Raw genomic sequence first — 26,963 nt, 5'->3', positions numbered from 1 at the left:
CACACTCCTGTTCATACCGGGCATTAAGAGATCCCTTCCCCGTGTGCCTCCAGTGTAAGTGATGCGGGACTGGAAGTTCGAAGGCTACTTACAAATAGTGGCAAAGCCTGGTTTTATTTTGTAAAGAATAACCGGACGGTTCATACGCAATGATTCTGTCCGGTTTGACTTTGGGCAGCGGCGCGCTCGTTTCATGTCGCTCCACGCAACCCCACTCACATGATGTGCACCAATTTAATGATAGTCTGCTATTACAGTAGTTCATTTAGGTTACCTTCACAGAAGAGGTCATTATTCAACTTTGTTGAGAGACTCATTGGCTGAAAACGGTCGAAAAACTGGAGGTTTTCAGGAAATGTCACATCAATTAGTGCAAACACATCTCACAGTGATGTAGACATCCCAGTGTCAGTAAACATATGCACCATAAAGACACTTCGTAAATTAGTTTTGTAATCACGCAATATTGTTTCAGTTAGTTTATTTTTTTTTTCTAAAGTCTAGTTTTCATTTTTTCCCTCCTTTTTCTTTTGAGGTAACTAAAATGTTTTTTTTTAGAGTTTAGTTTTAGATGTCTATTATAACCTTGGTTATTTAACCCAGACCCAATCAATGTTGGCTGAATTGAAGCTGAATGAATTAGGCCTAATTTTACACCAGATGGCAAAATATTCTTACAGTTGTGAATATTTTGTGCTCTATTGGGTAAAAAAAAAAAAAAAAAGATTAAAGTTTCTTCCAATAAACAAAAAAAAAAAACCTCTAGTTTGGACCATAAAAACAGAAATAAGGGTTTACTTCTATTGAACCTTATAGTTTACGGGCTTGAATGAATGAATGAACGAATGAATGAACTAAAAGTATCTTTGTGTTCTTTACAACAATTTATAAACCCACAAATGACACAGTTGCCACCCACAACATTTGTTTTCTTTTAATGATATTGCTTTCAAATGTTATGTATATTTGCACATTTGTCTTTTTATATTGTTCTCTTTTCTAGTGTTTAAGTTTTTAAAGGAAATGTGCGTGGGGGGGGGGGGTGACTGTCTACAGCTTACTCTGTGTGGGAAGTGTACACTGTGATTGAAATAATGAACTAATAGGCCGAATGAATGAATGTCCTTTATGAATGAGTCTTTCTGGTGCAATTACAACATGTATTAAATCAATTCGGGCTTTGTTGTGGTGTAGCTCCTTCTCACTTGTCTCTCGGGGGGGCGGGGGGGTCTCTCTCATGTCGGCTGCGGGATGGGTAAATCCTCATGTACTATAGATCACTAACTCCGCCCAGCCGCCACGTCGAGCGAGAGAACAAACGAGCGCACCCTGTGATCACACTGACTGACTGTCGGTGAATGAAAACTGATAAACAAAGAGCCGGTTACTTTTCAGGAAAACAGACAACGCTCCTCAAGCTCCACGGAAACATGGACACTGGTAGGTTGAGTGCCGCCGTCCCTCTCCTCCGCCGGGCTGAGCGCAGTGTGTGTTTCACTGTGAGAGGATGACAGCTGAGTAAGGGGGAGCTAGCTAACGGGCTAAAGTTAGCTTTCATTGCGTTAGCATGCCAGCCTGCTAGCATGACTTTGCCGTCGTTTACTCTGCTAGGTTTACGGTTTCTTGCCCGACAGATTGTCAGCGAGGCAACCGAGAGCCGCACCGCAGACAGCGACCGATAACACACCGCAACGTGTCCGCTACAACTGGTGTCGGCTTCGTGTTAGCTCGTGTAGCTAGCTCGGCTGTGAAGAAAGGAGTTGGAAATGCCAGACAGAAGCTGTCAAACTCTTTAAAGTGGTCGCGATTCATGTAAGTGGGGGGGTTTCCACGGTAAAGCACCGTTTTGAGCCGATAGTTTGACCAGTGTTCACATCACTCTTTTAGTAGCTTTTAACAGTGATTAATGCTGTCTGCCAACCTTTAACCAGCCAAGCCAGTTGAGTAGGATTGTAAAGATTTCACTCTGTTTAACCTCAGCTCTAACACTTTATACCTGGATATGTATAAGACCTGTGTTTAATTGTTCTCTTCTGTAGAGGAAATCTCCATCTAGAGTGTATGAATTGGTGTATGGACCTTGGTAGTGTGATAATGTGCTGATCGTTGGACCTTTGTCAGCCTGTGTGGGTGACGGTGAGGCGCCACTATTAGGCTCCATGCCAATTGTAGTTCAGCCCTTTGCACATGGAGCAGCGGTGGACACAGGGAAGTGTTTAGCTAATATAAAGCCAGTTGTATAACCTATGATGTGTACATTTGCAAGTCACCCTGGCTGCCTGTGCTTTGGCCCCTGTCTGTAGGAAATCACTGTGATGTCAGTCCTCACCATTCATGCTCCACTTGGTGAATAACAGCCTGATCAACTAACTGACTGAGCTTCTAGTTAGTTTCCAGTGTCTGCTCTTCAACACACACCCTTCTGATGTTGTGCTTGTGTAAGCCGCCGCCAGCTGATACTATAGATACATCTCTTACTATTTCCCCTTCATTATCCATCCATGGTCATTAGTGTCAAAAAAATTTGACAGTTGCGCCACCAGCAAAACTGTGTTTCGTTGACACGGGACCCCATGCAGGCCTGCTCTCAAAATATTCTCTGCCTTAGGCCTGGTTCTGCTTTTTTTTCTGTTATATGGGCATGATGGTTAACGAGGTTTGACACTGTACTAATCTGCGGCGGTCAGTGCATCTCAGCTTTGTGTTGATGGAAAATAACAGAATGCAGCTGAGAGAGAGAGAGAGATGGAGAGAGAGAGAGAGGGGTCGACTGTAGGCAGCATGCATGACTAGGCAATGTCCCTCTCAATGTTTAATTGCTCTGCACCATTATTTGACGGAATTACAAACCATATATAAGTGCCAGTTTGATTCTGTCAAAGTGTGTGTGCACCTCTCCTTCCAGTGTCCAGTGGGACTAGGCTAAACAAGCTTTTCAGTGTGTTCCTCTCACTGATGGAGCCAGATGAGTGGTACCAACGAGCTCTGGTCAGCCCGAAGCTCCCAAGGGTCTCTTATAGCACTACTGGAAAGCAGTCTTGATTTATTTCTTGTTTGTCTCTTCCTTTTTCAAGTCTGTCCTTCAATTTTATCAGAGCTCGAATCATAATTGTACTCAATAATATCCTTAATGGACTATCCTCTACTACACTCACTGTATGGATGTTGGAAAAAGAGATGTACCAGACAGTTTCAATATTCAATAAAGGATCTGCTGGTAGTTTATGACTATCGATCTGGTATTTTACAGGCATTTTTGTGACATCTGAGAGTATGTGAGTGCTCATAAATCAGATCTTAAGAGGGAAGTGTGTATGCCTTAAGTGCACAGATGAGTCATGGGAATTGGGACAGCAGGAAATTCCTCCTCTTGGTTATAGTCAGTCAAGCTGTGAAAGTGTTTCTATTACGAGTCAGCTTTTGTTTGTGCTTGTCTTCCCACTTGCATTGTTTAGCCATTCATTCCCTTCATCCTTCCTTCTCTACCTCCCCCTTGCTGTGTTTCCAGGTCTGAGTCAGGAGAAGGTAGCCACCTTCCTTAAGCGACTGCGGGCCGAGCCGCGCTACCTGTTGGCCCAGAATGTGTCGACCTGCATTGACCCGTTGGAGGTTTGTCTGCACCGGCAGACTGTCCAGGATACTGTGCACATCTTCCAGCACTCTATCCCCACAGAGGGCAAGCCCATCACCAACCAGAAAAACTCAGGTAGGACCTAATGTAGTACAGCAACATTCACGGTTACATGCATACTTTACACAGGATGAAGAAATAATTTTGTATGTGTCTGTGAGCAATGTCTTAGCCCTTGGGTGTGAATTTCCATATAAGTCCTCACAACATTAAAGAGCACAAACAAATGTTATTCAGCACACTTTGGTAAGTGAAGGTATTTCTGAAATAAATGGAATTTACATTACATTACATACATGCATACATTTCGACATTTTCACACACCATCAGCCAGCAAGTCTGCATGTTAATATTAATTAATTAATGAAACACAAGCTGCAAAACTTTCCTCAAACTGTAAATGTGTTTTTTAAATATTTCTTGACAACAATTAGGACACACTAAAATCTGGCACTGACAACACATGGTGTGTGTTAAGTCTGCTGTTTTCTGGCAAAGAATCTTGTTTTGCTGCGTGGACTCCAGTGCCTCACAACCACCATACCACCATGAGTGGTGCAGCTGGAACCACTCATTATGTGTTGGTGGATATAGTGTAGGCTACAAAAGTTAGCCTTGTCTCAAAAATACACTAAATGTCTTAGGGGAAAAAAAGTCTAGAGATGGATGAGCAACCTGAAGACAGCCCAATGCCGACCATGTTCCAAAGCAGACCATATAGGTTTTGTAACTGATAAATGGTAGCAGTAGCATAAGAGAGACATAGAACTTGCTTTAAATAGGTCAGTACAACTCCTACATCATCCTTGAAACTTGTGGCAAGCTTCAAAAGACATCCACACCAGTTTTAGAGCACAAACAACACAGCTGTTGCCTGTATAGGCACATGTAATAAGTACTTACCAACCTGCATGTTTCTTAAAATCTTTCTTATTTTTTATCACTAGGGAGATGTTGGATCTTCTCGTGCCTCAACGTCATGCGACTTCCCTTCATGAAGAAGTTTAACATAGAGGAGTTTGAGTTTAGTCAGTCCTATCTCTTTTTCTGGGACAAGGTAAGACACTGAAGCACGCATCTGTTCTCTGTTCCTCATTGTGGTGTTTCACTCTTCATGGTCTGAGAGATGTGCTGTATATGTTTCATAATCTTGTTTTTTTTTTATGTTCTGTGTGTGTGTGTGTGTGTGTGTGTGTGTGGAAGGTATCGTTGATAATAAGCTGTGTGTATTTCTGGTTTTATCATTTTATTTTTGCCTTTTAAGTTACTAGGGTTGTAACATTCTGGTAAATGGATGTTTTTGTTGTTTTGCAGTCAGGACATCGTATGTGACTGAATGAGTGTGTGTGTATGTGTGTGTTATTATGTAGGGCTCTATTACTATACAGTTATTGTCCACCTAAAACCCTCCTTTTGTTTGTTGTGGTCAGTGCTCTTCCAGGGTCGACGTCACAGTGACACCTCACTGTTAATGTTTTTATTTTTCTCTGTCTCTTTCTCTCTCTGGCCTTGTGTCTTTTTCTCCCACATGTTTAGACTGTTGGTTGTTCCAGCATGAATATACCTTTCTTTGTAACAAATGCCAGCCGTAAGGATTAACGGCCTGGACACACAGCCTGCGTGAGCAGCGTGTCTCAGGCACAGCTGCAGCGATGCTACACTAGAGAGTAGAGGTCTTGTCTATTTTTCCCACAACAAAATAAGACATTGAAAAGGATGTTTATACTTATATTGACATTATTCCAGCAACATGTACACGATTCACTATAGTTTCAATGTCTATATCTGTAGAATATGTCACAGAATATATATATATATATATATAAACTGCTCATGCAGGCAGTGTGGCATGTAACGATGACTGTAGTACTAGTTCTAAAAAAGGAGATGTCGAGATCTAACAATATCCTGTCCTAAGCCAGTAGTTTATCACATTACACTAGAGGTGTCGAGTCTTAAGTCTGCCAATTCAAGTTTCATGTCATAATTTCTTTTTGAGCAAACTGCAAGTAATTCAGGCCTCTGTGTCTGAATGCTGACCATTTAAATGGCTTTCAAAGCTGTGCTAATAGTTGTTTGACCTCTAAAGACGCATGTTTTAATAATTAGTGACGATACAATGCCTGCTTCACATGCTCTTAGTCATTTTTATTGTTCTGGGATTTTACCAGGTAAAGATGTGATGCTTGAATCTTTTTAGTTTCGTGTCCCAAGTCAAGTGAGGGTTTTAGAGGTCGAAGCTTAGTCAGTAGTCGTGTCTCAAGTCCTCATTCAAGTCTACATACCTTCATTACATACAGTTTTGTTACATTATTAGATTGTGCAGACCCCTCACAGTATCTCTGTTTACTCACGTTTCTCTCTGTTGTGTTTGTTCCTTTTTCTACAGGTTGAACGTTGCTACTACTTCCTCCAGGCCTGTGTGGAGACAGCACAGAGGAAGGAGCCAGTGGACGGACGCCTGGTCCAGTTCCTGCTCTCCAATCCAACCAATGACGGAGGACAGTGGGACATGCTGGTCAACCTCATTGGTTAGTTAGTTAGTTAGTTATAGCACATCACATTTACAAGAAATGTATGTTGATTAATTGACTAACCCTTGTAATTTGTGCAATTACAGGTATTTGGTGATTAGGAAAATGTACTTAGTCTAAATATTTAAGTGTCCTAAAAACACTGGTGAAACATTAGTGTTTTCTGACTGGGTTGAAAATATTATTTTAAAATGGGTTTTATATGGTCTTGTCTTCAGAAAAGTATGGCGTCATCCCAAAGAAATGCTTTCCAGAGTCACACAGCTCAGAGGCCTCACGCAGAATGAATGACATCCTTAATCATAAGGTGCTTTCCCACATTTTCTTCAGTTAACACCAATCAAGCTCTCGTACCTGTGAAGCAGTGCTCACTGTTGTTTTTATTTCACTGTGTCTTATAGCTGAGAGAATACTGCCTAAGACTGAGGAACATGGTGGCCAGTGACGCTACTAAAGCGGAAATATCTGATGCTGTGGACACCATGATAGAGGAGGTAAGACTGAAAGAGTTCATGCAACTTTGCGTAATTTATAACATAGGGAATTTCTACTGCAGGGATTTCCCCAGGGAACCAAGAACCTTTCTGAGGGACTCAGAATCATAACCTGTTTTGACTAAGTTTAGTTCCTCCAGAGAAAATTCCATGTCCAAAGGCTCAGCAACTATCAGGGCAGAGTTTGCAGGGCTGAGTGTCACTGAGTGATCAAACACAGACTTTGCAGCTGCTACAACTATGTACAGCTTCATTCACCAAATAGGGATGCATTGAATAACTCTGGTATCAATATTAATACAAAGTAGGAAAATATCTGGTAATGTAACATTAAAAACAGCTATATAGTCTGCTTCCTGACTAGCTTGAAAAACAAGAAACAAAAGTTAAGTTGCTATTTGTTTCATCACAGTTATGTAGTAAAGCAGAAATAAATAACATCAGATACTCAGCAGATTGTCTCATTTTCTTATAAACGACATAAAGTTATAATTTATGGCAAAACTGTCTGTGGAATTCACTGTATTGAATTGCAATACATTGTACCAGTGTACCTAATAAGGTGATCACTGAGTGTACATTGAAAAAATGGCTTGCACCTTGTTTGTAACTTTTGTAACATTGTTCCATTTTTACCAGAAGAGGGGGCTGTCAAATAATACTTAACTGAGAGTGGCAACATCCAGCCAGTTTAAAGTGAAACCTAAAAGCAGTCTGCTTGTAATCAGCGTTTGAGTTACAGTTAATCTCGGAAAAAGGTTTGGGTGATATGATGGTAAATGTCAACATTACACCATCCGAATAGGAGGGCTACATTTTAAGCAGCTGTCATTAAAAGCTTTAGCACACAAAATAAAAAAAATCTGTAAATAATGTTTTAAAGAGTTCAGTCTAGACCTGCTCTGTTTGAAAAGTGTCCTGAGATAATTTCTGTTATGAATTGGCGCTATACAAATAAAATTGAATTGATTTGAATTGAAATAAATTCCTTTTTATAATACCTACATCATTAGGATTTGAAATCAGAATGACTTAATATGGGTACATTTATAGCACAATAGCACTAGTCACCTATGCCAAAAACTTGCATTTGCAGTGGTTTGTGCTGTACTGGAAGAAGTGTCTGTCTTCCAAAGCTTAAAAAAAAAAAATCTGCTTTTCCCTTAATAGAACTTGCAAATGATCTGCCTGAGCCTGTAAATACACATTAAAGCTTATTTTAGCATTATGGTTTGTGCTCTTTGCATATTGTCATTTCCTTTTACACAGGGATCATGCACATCATCTTCCCTATTTTTACACAATGCAGAATTGTATGTATTTATTTTGATAATACATTTTATGATACACTGTTGACAATGTGCTGCTAACTGTGCACTGTACATGAAAGCATACACATGTATAATGTGCACTCATCACTGCTGCAGAAACAAACACAAAAATCACCTGCACATGTGTCACAAAGTTAAAGATAGGGATCTTGTTTATGGAACTTTCTATTACAAAGCATCTGACGCTGGATGGTGACGACAATTACACCTCCAAAACACAAAATAAAAGCTGAATGTGGCTATGTAAATGAGCTCCTTCACAGCATACGCGTGCAGTGAAATACAGTCATGTGCCTACACTGTGTTGTTTGGCCTGGATGGGTTACTGTGTGTCTGTGTGTGTGTGTGTGTGTGTGTGTGTGTGTGAATGTATGAAGGGCCAGTCAGTCAATCAGCCTCCCATTGAGACGATTGCACACAGAACAGGGGTCTGGTTAAACAGCCTTTGTTGTAAGCTGTTTAGTTGTATTGTGCTGCTGCCTGGTTGCTTGTTTAAACAGTCGCCTGTATCTCATAGTGCCTCCATGGATGCCCAGCCATCACCACACACACACACACACACGTTGTGCAACAGTAAAAACTGTTCCCTTGCACTGCACGACAAGGTGGGGGCCGGAGGGTTGTCAGTGTGTTTGTTTGTCCACCTGGAAGTGGTTTGTTTTGCGAAACACCACGCTGTCACGGCCGCTTGTGATGGAGGATTCAGCTAGTCAAAAGAACGACCAGCGTAAAGAGAACCAATTGTTCAAGGATATTGTCACAAGTACATTTGAGCAGCATCAGTCTAAGAACCATCATCCATAATGGGTCACCCACTGAAATGCAAAGAGTTATATATCTTTAACATGTTTATTGACGTCATTTGTTATTTGTTTTCATTTATTTTTGGTTGACATCACAAATCAAATGAAATACAAATCCAGGTTGTTGTTTTTTTTTCTTAAACCTTTCGTTGCTTCTGATCCTGTTATGACCCCCATAGTAAGAGATATGTCAATTTATCACACATATATGGGTATGGCATGTTTTCACTTAATATGTGTCAATTTTGGTCTGCAGGAAGCTTCACAGTTGCACTAAATTTTATAATTATATATAATATAATTATCACTTTACTGTGATAAATTGATAAATCAGCCCAGTGATGACCAGTAATTATTGTTGATCTCTAAAAAGTAAAATAAAAATATTGTGTTCAGTTGATTAGTTAATCAGATAGAATTATTATTTATTTAGTAAAAATATGCTGGTCAGATTTTCTTAAAATTGAAGATTTGCATGAATGCCATTGTAAACTGAATATCTTTGACAATTTGTCAGACAAAATAATCATTAATAATTAATTGAACAAATAACCAATAAAATGTTTATAATGAAAACATTCCCTAATTGTAGACACAAACTACAAATTGTCCCATAACCCAATCTACAGTATTTAGCAAGTGACCCCACATGTGGTCCTGATCCCAAGGATTACAAATTCTGCACTATTGTATCATCAAAAGTATATAAATACTAAATAGGAATTTGGCATCATCACTGCACCAGAACATTTTTTAAATCATAACATTATTAATCTAACTTTAAAACAATGAATGCCAGAATTAATGTGAAATTGGAACTATTTTATTTAAATGTAAACACGGACCGTAAGCTGTGGTACTAACGTTAAACCAGGACAACAGCAGCACTGATGGTCTACAGGTATCATATTAGCTCTTTAAATTGGAAAGGATGTGATAAACCTGAGGTGATTGACATCTTATCAGGCTTAGTAGACAATTCAGTGTGTATGAGTATTGTGACATTACAGCACCTTTAGGAACTGTTTGTGTTCATGAGGTTTACAAACAAACCATGGTAATTCCACAGGTGTGTTAGTGACACACATGTCTTACAGTGTGTGCACAGCCACTTCATTGCTGTGCAAAACATGTTTATGGACATGCACGCTTTGTGTGTGTGTGTGTGTGTGTGTGTGCGTGTGTGTGTGTGTGTGTTTGTGTGTAGGCTTATGTAGCTGATTTTCTTGGACTCTTACAAGTGGGAAGCTGGTGTTCCCTCACATGCGTTTGCATCTATGCGTGCACACATGTTTCTCTGGATCAAAGTGACGTGTCAGTCCTACTTTGCTGTGTGTGGAGGTGATGCTGTCCATCCTCTCTACGTAGCGGCTGTGATTCTGCCCTGGTCTTCATCACTTCGGCCCCACACACACTCCCAATGACAGGCAACCGGGGTCAAAGTCTCTGCTTCCACTTACTGTACCCAGGGTGTGCTTGATTTTAAATGGGTCTCTTTGTGTGTCAAGAATCTATCTAGAATCTAGCACTGGTCAGGCACATTAGTTAAAACCAAACCACATCACATTTATCTAAAAACATCTGCAATAGCAGCGTAGTCCGTTTTAACCTGCACCTGCGATAAATATGGGCAAACTAGTCTTGTGCACCATGAAGGTTTCTTTTTTATAAAGTCTGTTAGGATGACAGTATCCATATGCTGCATCATTGAGGCAGAGAGGATTAGTTTAAGTTTCAAAGCCAGTCTTTTGCTTTCATGCTGTATCTGGTGTGTCTCCCTTTTCCCCTACTCTCACTTACATAGACAAGTAGGCAACACACACAGACACACACAAATAAAAGGGACATTCACTGGTAAATGTACATACACATACAGTTCTTTACACACAGATGGTATCCCTCACACCACAACTGTAGCCTTTCCATGCTCCATTGCGTCATGGAATCAGAAACACCATGTGCTGCTCTGGTCTCAGAGAGTGATTCCTACGACAGGACTAATTTGTGAGACAGCCGTCAAATCACAGAGGAACTTTTTTTTTGCAGCTGAGCGGCTCAGCGCTGTTGGCTATTGGCTCAGTTGGTTTGTTGTTCGATGTGGGTGGCTTCCTGTAGATGTGTCATTGTTTGGGGCTGCAACGATAGTTTTGCCAGTTCAGAGATGTCCACCCGCATTTCTTGAATTTTTTTGCGCCATTGTTAGAATTTAACAATGACCACATGTGTTGCATGTTTACAAAACATGAAAGTTTAATCAAAACCTTGCTCATTTTTATCCAAACTGTTTGCATGGTGTCATTTGCTTACACTCACAAGTCCAGCTTCTAGACAATAGTTATAAATTTACTTCAGAGTAGCAATGAGACGTATGTTTCGCCTCAATTTGGCATGGAATGGTTGAGAGCCAGCTTCAGACGCCAATTATGTCTTGAGTGGCTTGGCTTTTCTTGGTATTAAACTGTGTTAAAATGATTTCTACTAAAAGTAATTTGTCTACATCCTTTTCACAGCAAAAAATAATTTAATTAAACAAAATGCTCTAATTTAATCCTGTCTCATCATGAATAAAATATACAAAATACAATACAAGGGACGTTTATTCCAATTCATTTCAAAGACTGGTTATGTGAAAACCATTATTTGGCATTTATTTCCAGTGTTAAATCTTTATCAATGAAATAACATAGTCAGTGACAGATGCAGACTAAAATATGGCAAAGTAATTTATTTCTGTTTTTTTTTTTTTCTGTAAAGCAAAATAAAATACAAGCTTACAGAAACTTGACCGTTCCCTGTCTGTCTAAATTAAGTTGGGCAGCTTAGGTGGTGCATTTAATTTTAAATGCCTTTAATGAAACATGCTAAATCAAATACACACATGCTACAATCACTTTCTTTTTCAGGAAAAATTAAAAAACAAAAGTCAGTTAGGTGTTTTTTTTTCCCCACAAAAGCAAAACTCAAACATCCTTCCATACAATGAAAGCAGAGTATGCAATGTTTTCACTGTGTCAGTGCCGTCTGTGGACCACACAGATAGTCCAGGGAAGCAGGGAGGCTGAAGCCCCTGTTTCCCAGCCGCACCGTGTTCTTGAAAACCTTACTCAAGGTTACCAATAAATCCAAATATATTGTTGTGTGTTGCCATAGGCTTGGTCTGCTTACTGTGTGTGTTACTCTCACTCCTAAGTCCAGGTGATTTGTTTGTTTGGGTCGCGTAAAACAAACATGCAAAGGGATGCCAGCCAGTCAACACTGGAGCACAGATGCTATCAAACATTAGCTGTGGTTAGCCCCAATAGCGTGCAGTCAGTCAGCTTATTGTTTATAGCAAGACACGCAAACTCGCCATGTCACAGAATTGAGACTGACCTGAGGTGGACCTTCTGCTAGAGACTGATGAAGTTGAAGAGGAAAGCTGCCTGTTAACAAACTCCATCAGAATCACTTATAACAGCTGCTTCCTGTAACCTGTTAACAGTTCCGATGTTTAGAATATTAAGATATAAATGAGACGGCCTTTGAAGTTACAATCCAAACATGAGTCAAGTCCTTTAGAGTTAATTAGTAACGCGGGTTGGCCTCCCTATTCTTTCCACCTCTCTGTATCCCTCTCACCTCTTTCTCTCTCCGTCTTTCTCTGTCACTCATGTATATCTGTCATTGAGGCGGCAGGTGTTTCAATATTGATCCTGCTCTGATGTCAATGTGGCTGTTTATTCTCTCACTGAGGTCTCTCTGTCTGTTGAGCCTTTCCCCTTACACCTACTTTATTTCCCCTGCCAGGGGAGGATGAGTGGGCGCGGGGCTGAATTGGCATTAAGAGAGATGCTTTCAGTAGGTCTCAAGGCATCTAAAAGAAGAATTGTAAAGTGAGTGGAAAGGTTTAAAGTTACCAAGGAGAGCAGAGTTATTCTTGGAAGACGGAGGCCAAAAAGAGGAATGAGGAGAAAAAGGTGGGGGTCAAGGGGTTACAGAGATGTCTTGTCAAGGTGCCGAGGGCATCTGGGCAAACACAGACCAGACAAGGGAATGGACACCTTGGCATGTCATATTGCCCACAGGGCAGTCTAAACACAGTAGTTGAATTAGGAGGAAAATGATTCGGGGAGGACGAGTGGTCGAACAGATGCCTTTGTTGACTCTGCGCATGTGTGTATTTTTACGTGTCTGTACTTTTGTGACCGTACGCCTTTCTGTGATGATGAAGAAGGGGATTGCTTGCTTGTGTAAGCCGAGCCTGAATTTATGCATTTTCGTGTGTTTGTTTCTGTGCAAGCGCGTATGTTTTGGGGTGAGAATAGTGGGCTGAGAGGGCTCAGTGTCTCCTAACCAGAAAGAATGTCATCTTTATGTAGGGACATTTAATATGTGTTGACTAAGCATGGGAAACTGCTGCCATGGCTGCGATATTTCTCCAGGCCGAGCCAAAAATAATCCCCCCCATCAGCTCTATACTCAGCTAGACAGAAGTTTGTTTGTCTGGATCAGTAGTAGTACTCTGACTTAAAGTCTATTGGAAATGTGTCCTTTGTGACACCCATATTCGAAGCAGTTAGAGTGTGATGTATCACCATTCATCCTCACAATCAGAACAATACTCAGTGTAGCACATACTGTGCTGCAGACCCACTGTACGTGTGTGCCGGCCTCCTGTTAAACAAATGTATCACTTTCTTGTCGCACTGCTTTTATCTACCACCAACAATGGACTGCACTGCATCTTAATTTGTCAGCCCCTTTTTAATCGTATTTGATAGGAAAAGCATCTGTTGAGTCCTGGGAGAGGAGAGCAGAGGATGGGAGAGGTGAAAAGCAAAAGGGGAAAATTCCTGAGATAACTATATCAGAGGTTAGAAGGGACAGATTGACAGACGGCCCAGTCCAAACAACCCAATTTAGCCCACAGGAACTCGGTCTGAACTTCAGCACCGCAGGAAGACACACATGGAGGGAGGGGGAAAGGGTGTGGGGTACAAATGGGGAAATGGAGGGATATGAAGTAGATGGAGGAGGGAGAGAAGCACTGTTGGGAGGAAAATGTAGGGAAAGTTTAGAGAGGCCCAAGAACTGATGGATGAGTGTATGCATGGACTAACATTGGGTTGAAGGGGTTAGATGAGCGGGAAATTAGAGGCAAACTTCTCCAACAACCTCCCTAAAGGCAAGGAAGTACTTTCTTTTCATAAGGTACTTGCATTCAAGCCTCATTGTGTTGTAACAGTATACTACCCCTGCACACATACAATTAGGTCACCTCTGGCTTTGTTAAAATGGAGATACTGTTTGTTCATTCTGAGTTTTTGATTCATGGATCAACTGTGTGTGAATGTTAAATATTAGTTTAACACAGATTAGGTTGGCCTTCAAGCCAGCAATTTGTTAAAGAAGTTGATGTTTGCGTGTGCTGTACAGGTGTTCCGGGTGGCCAGTGTTTGTCTAGGCAGCCCTCCTGAGACCATAAGTTGGGAGTACAGGGACAAGGACAAGAACTTCCATCGCATGGGACCCCTCACCCCTCAGGAGTTCTACAGGGAGCACGTGAAACCCCTATACAACATTCAAGACAAAGTATGTGACCCATTACACACATTAGGTAGGTCACACAACTCAATGCTGTGTGAAACCTCAGTTTCCGGTTCTGAGCTTGTATCATAATTCTCTATCCTCAGGTCTGCCTCGTGAACGACCCTCGACCTCAGAACCCTTACGGGAAGCTGTACAGTGTTGAGTTCCTAGGTAACATGGTTGGGGGCCGCAGCACTCTGTACAACAACCAACCCATCCAGCTGCTTAAAAAGGCTGCCGCTGAGTCCATCAAGGACGGGGAGGTAGGTTGTGCCAAACGGGCCTCACTGTAGACTGTAGTACGAACATTTGAGCGTGTCTGCATGTGTGGACTTTGTGACTCTGAACATGGCTACTGTTTTTCTCTTAGGCCGTGTGGTTTGGTTGTGACGTCGGGAAACATTTCCACGGCAAACTGGGCATTAACGACATGAATGTGTGAGTATAATTCAAAGACATCCGGTGTGTGTTGTTATATAATTGAAATGCTTATATTGTTATGGGTACAGACACCAATGAAGTGTTAACCATGAATGGGAGTGGTTTGACATCATGTTATCATGTTTTTATATTACAAAATGTATACACCTGTTTCGTTAATTTGCAATGCTGAAGAATCTAGTCCGATGCTCACTTGATCCTGATATTAGAATCAATAAATTTAGTGTTACTAATATGGCTTTAGTTTCTTAATTTGTCGAATGTAGTAGAGTTAGCAATGCAGTAAAATACCCTTAGGGTAGGTGTGATTTCTGGGCAAGTAGTTGTAGGTTTGTTTTGAAAAATACAGTACTTATAGGAGAATGCAACAATACAATCGTACACACCGAATAGTGTTTTCACCACTGTCACTTTACTGAGCGTTAGAACTCTAGCCCTCTCCTCAACACTCCTCCAAACTGAAAATATCTTAAAATCAATTTTACCAGTGAATAGGCCCACTTCTGATCTGCCTTCAGGAGGTGTCTGGAGGAAAAGTTGCTTATCTTTGCCCTTCAGGTGCAGCAGCAGCAGAGCCTGAGTTGCTGGCGCCAGGCTTAAATTTACCCACTGAACAAAACCAGTGTGGTGCCAAACGTCTGGTACTATTTCTGCTGTTGCTCATCTTTCAGACAGATCTTTTTTTGTACCGGTAGATTATAATTGAAATGAGGGTTAGTCTCAATGGACCCTCATTTCTACAGTCATGCTCAAGAAAGGAATGAAAAGGTGAGCTGGTTAGGCCATGCTGAATCCCAGGTTTATGAAGGGTTTGCTTGTGGCTTTTTATGGTCATCACATCTCTTCTGCCCCTACGAAAAAGATATATTAGTTAGATATGGAGAAATGTCATCTTATCATCCTCTCTTGAAAACATCAGTATGTAGGTAAAATCGAGGACAGCGTTTGTTCTTTTCACCAGGAGGTAGTGTAATGTGATTTTTCTGTGTATATGTGCACGCACAGGTTCAACCATGAGCTCGTGTTTGGAGTTTCGGTGAAGAACCTCTCTAAGGCAGAGCGGCTGATATTTGGAGACTCTCTCATGACCCACGCTATGATCCTCACTGCGGTCACAGACAAGGTATGCTCGCCCGAACATATTTAGCACAGGTGTGTCAGTAAACTCATGCAAACATACAGTACGTATACAAGCAGACCAACAGGAATACACACATTTGGGGTTTCCCAGGGGTTTATTGCATCAAAGCCTTGCCGCGTGTTTACGCTGCTTTAATTGGCTGCAGTTTTTCATAGTGATGTCAATTTCCCTGTTGTAAGTAACCCCAGCTGTCAGGACTTTCTTTACTTCAGTCTCGGCCTCTCACTCTTATCTCCCCATCGTCTCTCTCTCTCTCTCTCTCTCTCTCTCTCTCTCTCTCTCTCTCTCTCTCTCTCTCTCTCTCTCTCTCTCTCTCTCTCTCTCTCTCAGGACGGGAAAGAAAGCTATGAGAAGTGGAGGGTGGAAAACTCTTGGGGCGATGACCGTGGGAACAAAGGTAACACATTATTACATTACTCCTACTTTCAGTCCTTTCCTTTCCTCAACTTGACACAACCTAATTGTCGTCAAGTCACAGAAGTAGCTGGCTGAAAACCTGGCAGGATCTGGTTCTGAAATAATATACATGCTTTTGCAACAAACTCCGCCTGCCTCCCCATCTTTCTTTCAAGTCTTTCTCACAGCATGGTGTCTCACGATAAACCATCATCTTCCTGTTTGTGTGTATTACATTAAGAGGGATTAGACTGAGATGTTCCCCTGCGTTGCTGCTTTATGAACTTGTAATTGGCTGTGTCCTGTTTCACAAAGACTCACAGACACAGGCACAGCTCTCCTTGCGATTTTTGAGCTCGGTGCCTCCTTTTTCAATTGCATCAACGTAGTTACAGAATGAGCAAATGCTTAAAGCCAACAATAACCACAGCAAAATTCTTCCAAATGTCTAGGCAACATATTTGGTTCTATAGGCTTGGTGGCATAGTGACTACTCACAAGGCTAAATGGTGATCTACTGTAGCTGCCGAGCTAACATGAAGAGAAAATGTTTACTTTTCCCTGGCATTTTGTTTTCAGGACTGTACATCATTTCATTCAATAAATGGGGTTGGGGAAGCTCTCCAGGCAAAGGAGCTTCAATCACTAACAGGACATAGATCGCACAGTTTATTCAGAAGACGTATTTGTACCATCAACTTCTGTCTCATTACTGTCTGCAAACAATTACTCTGTTGTGGAGCAGAGAAGGTAAATAACATTGCCATTTGGTCTCTCCAGCTCTCTGTTGCCTCTAACATCAGTGCTGTGACGACGGCTTGCTGCAAATTTATGGGTCAAAGTTCACCAAAGTTGAACTTTGCCACCATTGTCCACCATTCAGGACAGTTCTGTTTAATTGATTTCACCACCTTTCTTTCTTTCTGATGTGACCCTTTTAGACTTGTGTATAACTCTATGATACAACTCTGACCTTGCAAAAAGCCTTATGTTGACTGGGAACTTTTGAACCTGATTTTTTTTAATTGGTCAGCCAACTGAGCTGTTTGTTTTCTTTTTAAACCACAAATTCAAAAAAGGAATTTAACAAACTGAATCAGTCTTGGGCTTGCTACCAGTAAGTCCCTTTGATGCAACAGGGGGCAATGTCATTAAGTAAGTAAGGTTGGTTGGTCTTTATGTAACAGGCCACAAGGCACAACACAGCAGGTACTCCACACCACTACCCCAGACTTTACTGTCTACTGATGTTATTCCCTCTATCCTTTCATCTCTGTTTCTCATCTGCCTCTGACCCTCTCCGCCTCTTTTCTCCATCTCTGTGCTCGACATTCCACTGCAAATTATAGGAGAGAATTTCAGGTCAGTCATGCATCGTCTCGTAACACACAGCATATACACACAGAGACACACACATACTCACAATATTTGTTTGAACCCACAAACCATAGTGACTGTTGGGAAAACATGTGAAAACCCCTCAGTCAAATGAAATGTATTTCACGCATATCTTATTCCATAAACACCAGCAGATAGGAAAGGCCAGGGCCCCCAGCCCATCTGCAGCCAAATTAATAAAGTGTTTGAGAACAAAAGTTCGAGAAGTGGAGTTCACTTGGGAGTCCGGGGGCTTTGTTAGTTTGACAAAAGCTGAAGGGAAAAAGAGGCACAAGTGGAGAAAAAGAGAGGAGAGCATGCTGGAGAGAGGAGAGGGGTGACGCAGAACTGGAGACGTAGTACAGGTAGAATCCGATAGGAATAAGGAAAAACAAAGGAAAGTAAATGTAGAGATGATTTTGGAAAGATGAGAAATTGGTAGAAGAGAGTGGTGCAGAGGGAGAGAGTGTGTTTATAAGGTTTGTAAAGGCTTAACATCTCCCTGCAGGCCTTTTTGATATTCCTCCTAATCCAGAAGGAGTCTCTCGAGAGGTTTAACTTTCTGTTTCCTCCATCTTTAAGCCCTCACACAGCCGCTGTTATGACTCTGCTCACTCCACAGCTCATACTTTTACACCGTTCCAGACAAATGTTTGACAACACGCATGAGGTTTTTATTTTCAATTTATTAGGACATTAGTCGGAGATGGACTCCTTAACGTTAGTCAAAAGTTTGGTTTGAGCTCAGAATGAGAGAAACTATTATTTTCTACAAACATGATTCTGTTATTGGATAAATACAAGAAGATGATGTAAATGTGGATGGTAGGATATCCTTGGTAGCGGACATAACAGATTCTTGGGGAGGGAAGCTTCATTAGTTTTTAAGTATGCTTCTAATCCATTGCCATTATTTTGCACCCAAACCACAGTTGCATATCTGTCCCCTCACCTCATTTAAAGGTCCCATTTCAGTTGCCATGAAATGAAAATTACTTTTCTGTGGTCTTACTTCAACTCTATGGCAGGCTGTTCCCCCATCTTTTCCCATGTACCAAATATATAAAAAAAAAAAAGTAAATTCACATATTTCCTGATTTTAAAATGCCACACTTTCAGCCTCTACTGTACTTAATGCTCAGTGATAATGAAACTGACAGCGCACCTAACTTAGGCTTGTTATTAGGCTGTTATTAGCTGTTCACTTAAGTTATTTAAATTCGGAAAATTAATATATCTGAATTATTGTTTCACTTTTGTTTTGACAGAATTTATTTGAAAATTGTTGTTGGCTGGTGATAGTCCTGTATTGTGGATTACTACTTAAGTTGGAAAGCAAGATGGCTTCTCCACACTCTTCTAGCTTACATCCAGTACATCCATCTGTTCTGAGACAGGACAGTCAGCCTATCCCTAAAAACAAATAATGACACCCAACATTCACACACATACACACACACACACCACCATGCCACCCAACACGCGGGTTCCAGGAAGCTCACATCAACACACACACGGATACCACAGCGAGAACCAGGCAACATGCCATCTAAGATTTGCGTACTTGGAAGAACACACATACACAACAGACACGCCATCCCAATACGTTGTTTTGAACTGTGGCACGTTCTTGCGGTTAGCCTGACGTCTTCGATAAGTCAACTTGACAGTAGGAGGGATGCTCTCGTTGGCTCAATTCTGAACACAGGAGAATGGGAAGAGAAGAGATGGAGAGAGAGGTGGCACCAGGGGAAAAGAAAAGTAAAATAACTTTTCTGGTTCCCAGTTCTCATCCAACTTGCCATATGTGTCTGGTCAGTACCAGATTTGAGCTCTGGTTTCACATAACGTTACAGTCTTTGGTAATTTAGTAGACACACACACTGACATATTTTCATTTTAATGAATCACTTCAGCATGGGGCTACAACCTCGTCCAAAACAAGATTAGGTTATCCCAACATGTCAAGTTCGAGGAAGTCTTTCATAACCAACCCAGATTTGGCCATGTTGACCTTGTATCACTGTGCACACACACACACACACACACACACACACACACACACACATACACACACATACGCATGGAGACAGAGACAGACATTGTTTAGTTTTATCAGGGTGGGTGTGCAGAGGTGGTAGCAGGAGTGTTGAAGGCATACTGTACTGCTGGGTGGAGGAGTGTGAACCATGAGGGGCGGGGGTCCTTCTCTCCCCCCCGCCCCCCCCTTCTGCCTGTTGAAACAATAGTTTTGTGAAAAAGAGCACTTAAACGCAATTAAAATGTGCGTGCATAGACAAAGTATGTTTGACCAGTCTGTTGAATTCTTGTTGTTCTTAACAGCACTGCCTACTCCTCCCTTTCAATGAAAGAGGGCTAACGATAATGGGTTTAATTAGTGGTATTATGTGTTCTTAAAGTATTCTTCCATAAAATAATGTGTTGTGATTAAGGCTTTTTGTGAACTGACAGATTGCCTTAGGCCTTTTTTCCTCAAATCCTGCTATTTTAGCAAAGACATTTATTTAAAGGCTGGGCCACTCTCACTTTTGGAGAAAAAAACAGCGTCTTGTGGAGTTGTGGAATCTCTCTGCACAGGACTATGTTGAAATTTCGATGATCCCCGCTCTTTTTTGCAATGTATAAAACTTCGTAACAAAGAGACGTTGGTAGTCTTGTTTATTTAGACTCACAGCTTTAATTACCGTACTGATAATGATGTACACAAGTCTAAAACGGTTACAAACCGGTACAAACTGGCTCAGAAATAGTGTAGACGTGAAAGGAGGATGAGAGACACTTTGAGCCGGCCTGGCTCATATAACTTGAAGGTAGCCGAACAGGTAATGCATATGAGACTAAACACCATTGAGGAATTAAGATGGCTAGATATGATGCTGCCAGTCAGCCTTGGTGCCGGTTTGTCCAACTGGCCAGCCATGGGACCTCAACTAAGAAATCCACTGCAGCCCAAAATGCATTTTTCCCATAGGCATTATAAAACTAACAGGAACACCAACTGCAAACCAGGTCAATTATTACTTTTCATATTAGGATTTTTTATACCATTATATATAATTGTTTTATAAAACTTAAACAAATGAGCATGTTCAGTGGGCTGTACAATGTTGGGCAAGCAAATTTTATTCAAGTGATCTCCCAAAACTTACTCATAGATCAGGTGATAGAATTTGTTACAGGAAGAAACTTTTTAATTTTGAATAAATCATACCATCTTTGTCAATCATTTGGACGATTTCCCTCAATCAAGTGGGGTCATATTTTCAACATTCTTCCTGTAAAAAAAAAAAAAAAAAGCATAATGAGTGGATCTGTGATAGAAATGCATGACCGTGATAAGAAGTATAGGCTGTGGTGACGGTCATTGGGTTCATTCCTCTTTCTGTTTGTGTTAATTGTGCTAGGATTTCATTTATGTCTGATCTACAAATGTGTCTCCTTAGATCAGTCCAACCTACATGAAGCTCATTTATGTATCAAAACACTAAAACCACCAAATGGTGTTCCAAAATCTATCTACTGCAATAATTTATGTTTGACCTGACCTGGGTTCTTGATATCCTGGTTTTGTGACTTTTATTTCTGTATTCCCACTGCTTTGCTTGACTGCCATCATTTCGGGCATAACACTTTTTAACTGATTTGTTGTCTTCCCTGTCTGTCTCCGTAGGTTACCTCATCATGACGGACGAGTGGTTCTCCGAGTATGTATACGAGGTGGTGGTAGACAAGAAGTTCCTTCCTCCTGATGTCCTGGATGTGATGCAACAGGAGCCCATTGTACTTCCTGCCTGGGACCCAATGGGAGCCCTGGCATAACTACAGAAATCCAGGTTTTAACCCCCAACCTCTGGTCTATTTGACTCCGCCCTATTTCTCGGCTGCTTTTACCTCTCCAATATTTCCCCCACACCTCCTTCCAAGACAGCCTGAACTTCTAGACAAAATAATAAAGATTTTGTTTTCTTTTTTACTGGACTGCCTGTGTTTTCCTTCTGTCTTTATTTCTTCCAGAGTGGAAGTTTACACTGCCACACCTTTTGTATTCTTGTTTTCTGGGATGGTAAAATGAATATAAGCATATAAGAATGTGGGCCTGAGCATTTTAAAGGTGAAGTTGATTTATTTCCATCATTAACACTGAGATGAGGCAATGTGAGCTGTGGACATACAGTAGGTTGCATACCATGTGCTACTTATACGCCTGTGCCTGTGCGTGTGCGTGTGTGTGTGTGTGTGTGGTTTTTTATACATATTTTTAGATTAGATTCAAGTTCATCTCTTTCACCAAGCTAACCTCTTGGACACAATCTAAACAGCAGTGATTTAATGTTCTAAGAACAACACTTAAAGAATTTCCAGTACCAGACAATCTTCCCATAACTTCCTGTCTCTGCAAACAATGCAATGTAAACCAGAAAAGTAGCATAGGTGTCCATGTGTACGTGCATGCACATATGTATTTGTTTTTATATCTTCTGCGTGTATCCCCCCTGATTTGGTATCTAGGAATGTTAAAAGCAGGAAAGGGTCATACTTCAACAATACTAACTCATTTTTACACAGAACAGCTACACTGCTGTGCCAGGTGAAAAACCAAGCGCTTCCTGCACAGACTCTAATCATTCCTCAATGACGTTCCAACTCTTCCTGCTTTACGACACTCCTGTCAAAGTAAGGGTGACCTCTGACCAGTTGGTCTGTCAGCTGGGTTATTGTCTGCAGTGTGGTTGTTAAGAGGGAGACGTGCACATTCAGCATCTCTGGCTGAAAGGTGGATGGGAGACCTGGGATATGACAGCTTTTATTGTGACAGGAAGGTGGTCTCCTTCCACAGGTGAAGAAACCTTATTTTATTGCAGTTTCAATAACTCATAGTCTTTGTGATAAACATCTTTAATGTCACATTGCACTGTGTGCCAGAGAAGAATTAACATCAGAATAATCCTAAAAACATTAAAGCGTATAGGTTAAGGCTCCTGTTTGCAATATAGTAGTCGTTAATACTATTAACTCCTACCTCCTGCTACCCATCAAACTGTATTTTCTCAACTTATCCTCCACATATTACCTCCTCTGTACTGTGCCTGGCACTCACATTTTCTTTGCCTTCATCTGCAGCTTACCTTGTTTTTTTTTTTTTTTTTATTTTTTTTTTTTAAATATACTTATCTACTTTCTCACAGTTTTCCCTCCATCTGTCCTGGCCACAGAATGGTTGGACAGGCACTTCAAAGACAACTCAGAGATTTTGACATGTGAATTATCGTGACAGTGAAGTACGGTAGTTTTGAAAAATGTACTCACTACAGAGGCTAGATAGATGGTGTTGTGAAATTTAAGTGTCAACTGTTGGTAAGTTGATTGATTGCCCAACAATTTCTTCCCCCAGAGGAATGGCATTTTCTTTTATCTGGGTTTCATTTAAAGGAGAGTGTATAAATCTTGGCTGGCAAATCCCTGGTTTCAAAATATGTTTTGTTTTTTTCCTTTGATTGTCAGGGGGCGGGGGGCGGTTAATCACTGCTAACAAGTGATTCACAGGAAGACAAATGTGAGAGATGACAAGGCAAGAGAGACAACCACAACCTCCAAAAGTAAAAGATTTTGTTTAGTACTATCAAAAATGAGCTGTATACTGGAGTTGGGTGCGTGTAAGAGTATAGGGTGTGGAGAGAAGCCATCTGTGGTCGGGCCCAGGAGACAAACAGCTTTCTGAGTGGAACCGGGACAGACGGGGACAGCTGAGTCAGGACAGGGTTTTGATTTGTTTGCCTGTTTGGTTTGTTCCTTCATTCCTTGCTTTCTTTGCTCTCTCCTGCTTTAGGCCGCTCCCAGACTCTCGCAGTATGTTCAAGAGGAAGTGGGAGAAAAACTTGCAGTACTTGCCTTTGTGAAGTTATATAAAGTCTCAGTCATGTATGTCAAAGGGTGATTATATTTTGATTGATGGACAGGTTTATATCAAAGTTATTACTCAAAGTAATTAGTTACCATGAAAAGGCTGCTCAAATGCTCCCCATAAACTGTTTGTTTTCGAATGTTTGATAAAAGAAATGTAGATATGAACCAGTCTCTGTGTGTACACACCAGTGCTGTTAAACAAACGGGTATAACAGTATTACAAATACAAAGCCATTACATTCATTCATACATACATTCATTTAATCTGGCGTGAGATAAAATGTATGGCGTGTAACCTGGAGTTTATTTATCCTGGATTCAGATGATTGGTGGGTTTTGTGCTGGTGCCCAGCCTGACCTCCAGAAGCAATCAGTCACCTCAGCTCACCAGGCTGAAGCCTCAGAATGAGAAGAAATTATGAACATGTGTTATGGCCCTCGAGTTCAAAGCCTTGTTGATATATAATTCAGCATTTCAAAGTTCAATAATTCCTCGTGACATTTTATCTCCCCTGCACGGACCACAAATCTTTTTGTTTTTGCTGTCTTTTTGGTAATAGATGATCATCCATGTATGATGGAGAGCCAAATTAATGAAGTGTAAAATATGTATGAGTGGTGTGGGATTTCTGTATTATTTTAGCCATTATTAGCCATTCTGTACCAGCTGTGTTTTTGCCCTCTTGCTCACAGTCAGTGGTGGAAGTAACAAAGTACATTTATTCAACTGTTTTATTATAAATACCGGTACTTGCACTATATTACACTTTTTACAACACTACAGTGATCTGTTAATACACCTTAACAACAATACATGTGTTAAATGCATCCAGAATTATAATTTAATAATATAATTGTTGAAGACAAAAGAATGTGAATTTTCTTCCTCATAATAAATCATTACTTTTCCTTACTTTACATTTAACTGATATCTCTACTATTATGTAAGGACATTATCTGTACACTTCTTTTACCACTGCTAATAACTACTTGCATCTAACTAGTTATACTTTTATATCTTTAGTGTAAAATGATTAACATGTAGTTATTTACAACTCATCAGTAAACCGATTGCATCTGGGCAGTAAATAGATTTTGTCAGGAGGAATAAATAATGTTTCTCAAGCATATTGCGGCACTGCGTGGTCATTTTCCCGCGCTGTAACAGGTGTGCGTTTATTGCTTCATTATTGTAACTGCGACATCAGACAGCCAATCAGCAGGTAGAGCTTACAACGCTTCTCATGGTGCAACAGGTAAGATGAAACCCTCTGTTACACACATTGACAGTATGTGTAAGGTTACACACTGACAAATATAACACACAGTGAAATCACAGTTCTTATTAAATTACTATTCTCTGGACACATCATATTTATAATGTCTGTCATCACCGAAATGGCTCTTGTTAGGTTAACTTCATTTAGCTCGCTAAGTTGTTTTGTAAATTAGCCTAAGTTAATAGCTACAGTATTGTTAGCTCAAACCAAAAGTACTGCACTTTTTTATACTTGTAACAGTAAAACGTTGCTGAGTTTCTCACCAGTGTCTAAATTAGGGTCATTCATTTGTTCATTTTCACTAATGAAAATACTCTCTTAGAGCAATATTAAGACTGCTTTTGCTCTGTTAAGCCACTGCTATTTCAAAGCCAGTACTTCCTTCTTTTCATGTTTCACAGTAAAAGCTGTCCATGGGTCATGTTTTAATTATGAAGCTACTAATACATCACCATTATTGCCAGGGCACATCTCTGTGTTAGATAGCTCTAAAGGCACTCATAAGTGCTTTTATTCAGCACTTCTCCCTCCAGTGGAGCCGGGTTAAATTATGCACAAGCAGAAACAGCCACAAAGCACTGGCTAGTTAGACAAGCTGCAGGCAACAGGTTCTCTGCAGTCTCAACACATTTCCTATACATCATTAAGGTGAATAACTGCTTGATGGCAGTGTCCTGACCCTGTTGATATATATTTTTCATATGTTAGTCTTTAACGTTTGAAGGTGTGTCTATTAGGCTGTGTCCGCAGAGGTGTTAGAGCTATATCTCTGACCTTGGCAAAGGTTTGCGACCAGGTAACAGCTGGTATAAATATCCCAGTCAGATTCTGATTTAACCCTTTCCTGGTATTCCTGAAAGTGCAATCTGCACATTGTATGTTTACACAGTATAGGCTTACAATTTTAAAAGCCGACATAGCGGTCCACACATTGTTCTCCTCTTGAAGGCATCCTGTGAAGGCTTATTGTGGATATGTTCGAAGGTATGGTACTCAGAACAAAGCAGGACTGTGAACTTATGAACCTTTCCACCCTGGCTTACAAGTCCTGACGTCAAAAATGGGTCTTATGATAGTTTCCATGTTTGTGTTTGACAGGAGGAATTAGCCCACCGCTGAACCATACAGGACTGTTCATCACACACCTGGTCTCATTATTCCCCTTCCATTTTTTCCCTGTCTTCTTCCCCCATTGTGTGTGTGTGTGTGTGCGTGTGCGTGTGTGTATGTGTATGTGTGTATGTGAGAGAGTGGATTTGTGTGTGTTGCAATGAGGATTAACCTAGTACTTCAGCTGATGCTGATTGGAATGACGTTCAACACTCACACAGGCTGGCTTTTAACAAGAAGGAGAGACTGGACGCTGTGTGTGTATGTGGGTGAGACAAAGAAAGAGGACACAGTGATTATAATTTAATGTCAACATAACAGCGACTGTGTTGTCTGCCTGCCCTCTTTTATATCTCGTAATGTCTCTCCTCATACACACACACACACACACACACACACACACACACACAGTGAAGGTTAAGTAGACGGACTGGACTACTGTACCTGGCATGGTGCCTTTTGGCCCAGTAGGTTGCAGGTGGCTGTAAATGGGTTAGTTAGACAAGGAGACAGACAGGTTGGGCCTCAAATAATCTCTCTCTCACACTATATATACACACATACATATTTAATAATGTATACATTTCACCTTTCTAAATTTTGTGACTAAATTAATGTATCAGCGTTCCTCTCTTATTCGTCTCAGGCCCTCTTATAAATATGCATCAAGGAGTCTTGGATTAGGGGCAAGGATCCTTTTCTAAAGCTCAGTGTGTGTGTGTGTGTGTGTGTGTGTGTGTGTGTGTGTGTGTGTGTGTGTGTGTGTGTGTGTGTGTGTGTGTGTGTGTGTGTGTGTGTGTGTGTGTGTTTGTTTGTTTAAGAGTGTGTGTGAGTGGGTGCATGCATGCTTGAGTATGTGTGTTTGTGTCTTAAGCCAGGCAGAGCAAGAATATGGCCTGCTGTAAGCCCAGGCATGTGTGATTTGTGTGATT

At 40.9% G+C, this 26,963-nt stretch overlaps 1 protein-coding gene across 1 annotated transcript; it reads left to right on the top strand.

Moving 5' to 3' along the window:
* The first annotated feature begins 1,295 nt into the window (after window positions 1-1,295).
* blmh (bleomycin hydrolase) lies at window positions 1,296-21,715 on the top strand. Its single transcript, XM_051396809.1, has 12 exons — window positions 1,296-1,440; window positions 3,509-3,706; window positions 4,579-4,688; window positions 6,021-6,162; window positions 6,384-6,472; window positions 6,567-6,659; window positions 14,209-14,364; window positions 14,466-14,624; window positions 14,732-14,799; window positions 15,808-15,925; window positions 16,274-16,340; window positions 21,408-21,715. Exons 1-12 carry the CDS (start codon window positions 1,359-1,361, stop codon window positions 21,554-21,556), a joined length of 1,431 nt encoding a protein of 476 aa, XP_051252769.1. The 5' UTR covers window positions 1,296-1,358; the 3' UTR covers window positions 21,557-21,715.
* Window positions 21,716-26,963: the final 5,248 nt, after the last annotated feature.

The sequence above is a fragment of the Dicentrarchus labrax genome, unplaced genomic scaffold, assembly GCF_905237075.1.
Source record: "Dicentrarchus labrax unplaced genomic scaffold, dlabrax2021, whole genome shotgun sequence".
NCBI classification, from domain to species: domain Eukaryota; kingdom Metazoa; phylum Chordata; class Actinopteri; family Moronidae; genus Dicentrarchus; species Dicentrarchus labrax.
This window is presented reverse-complemented; position numbering and strand designations above follow the sequence as displayed.

What these genes read in the sequence shown, in the direction of transcription:
- blmh (XM_051396809.1), top strand. Translation starts at nt 1,359, where the DNA reads ATGAAAACTGATAAACAAAGAGCCGGTTACTTTTCAGGAAAACAGACA. An exon ending in CATGCTGGTCAACCTCATTG is followed by an intron (nt 6,163 to 6,383) that starts GTTAGTTAGTTA and finishes TCTTGTCTTCAG; the next exon opens with AAAAGTATGGCGTCATCCCA. An exon ending in CGATGACCGTGGGAACAAAG is followed by an intron (nt 16,341 to 21,407) that starts GTAACACATTAT and finishes CTGTCTCCGTAG; the next exon opens with GTTACCTCATCATGACGGAC.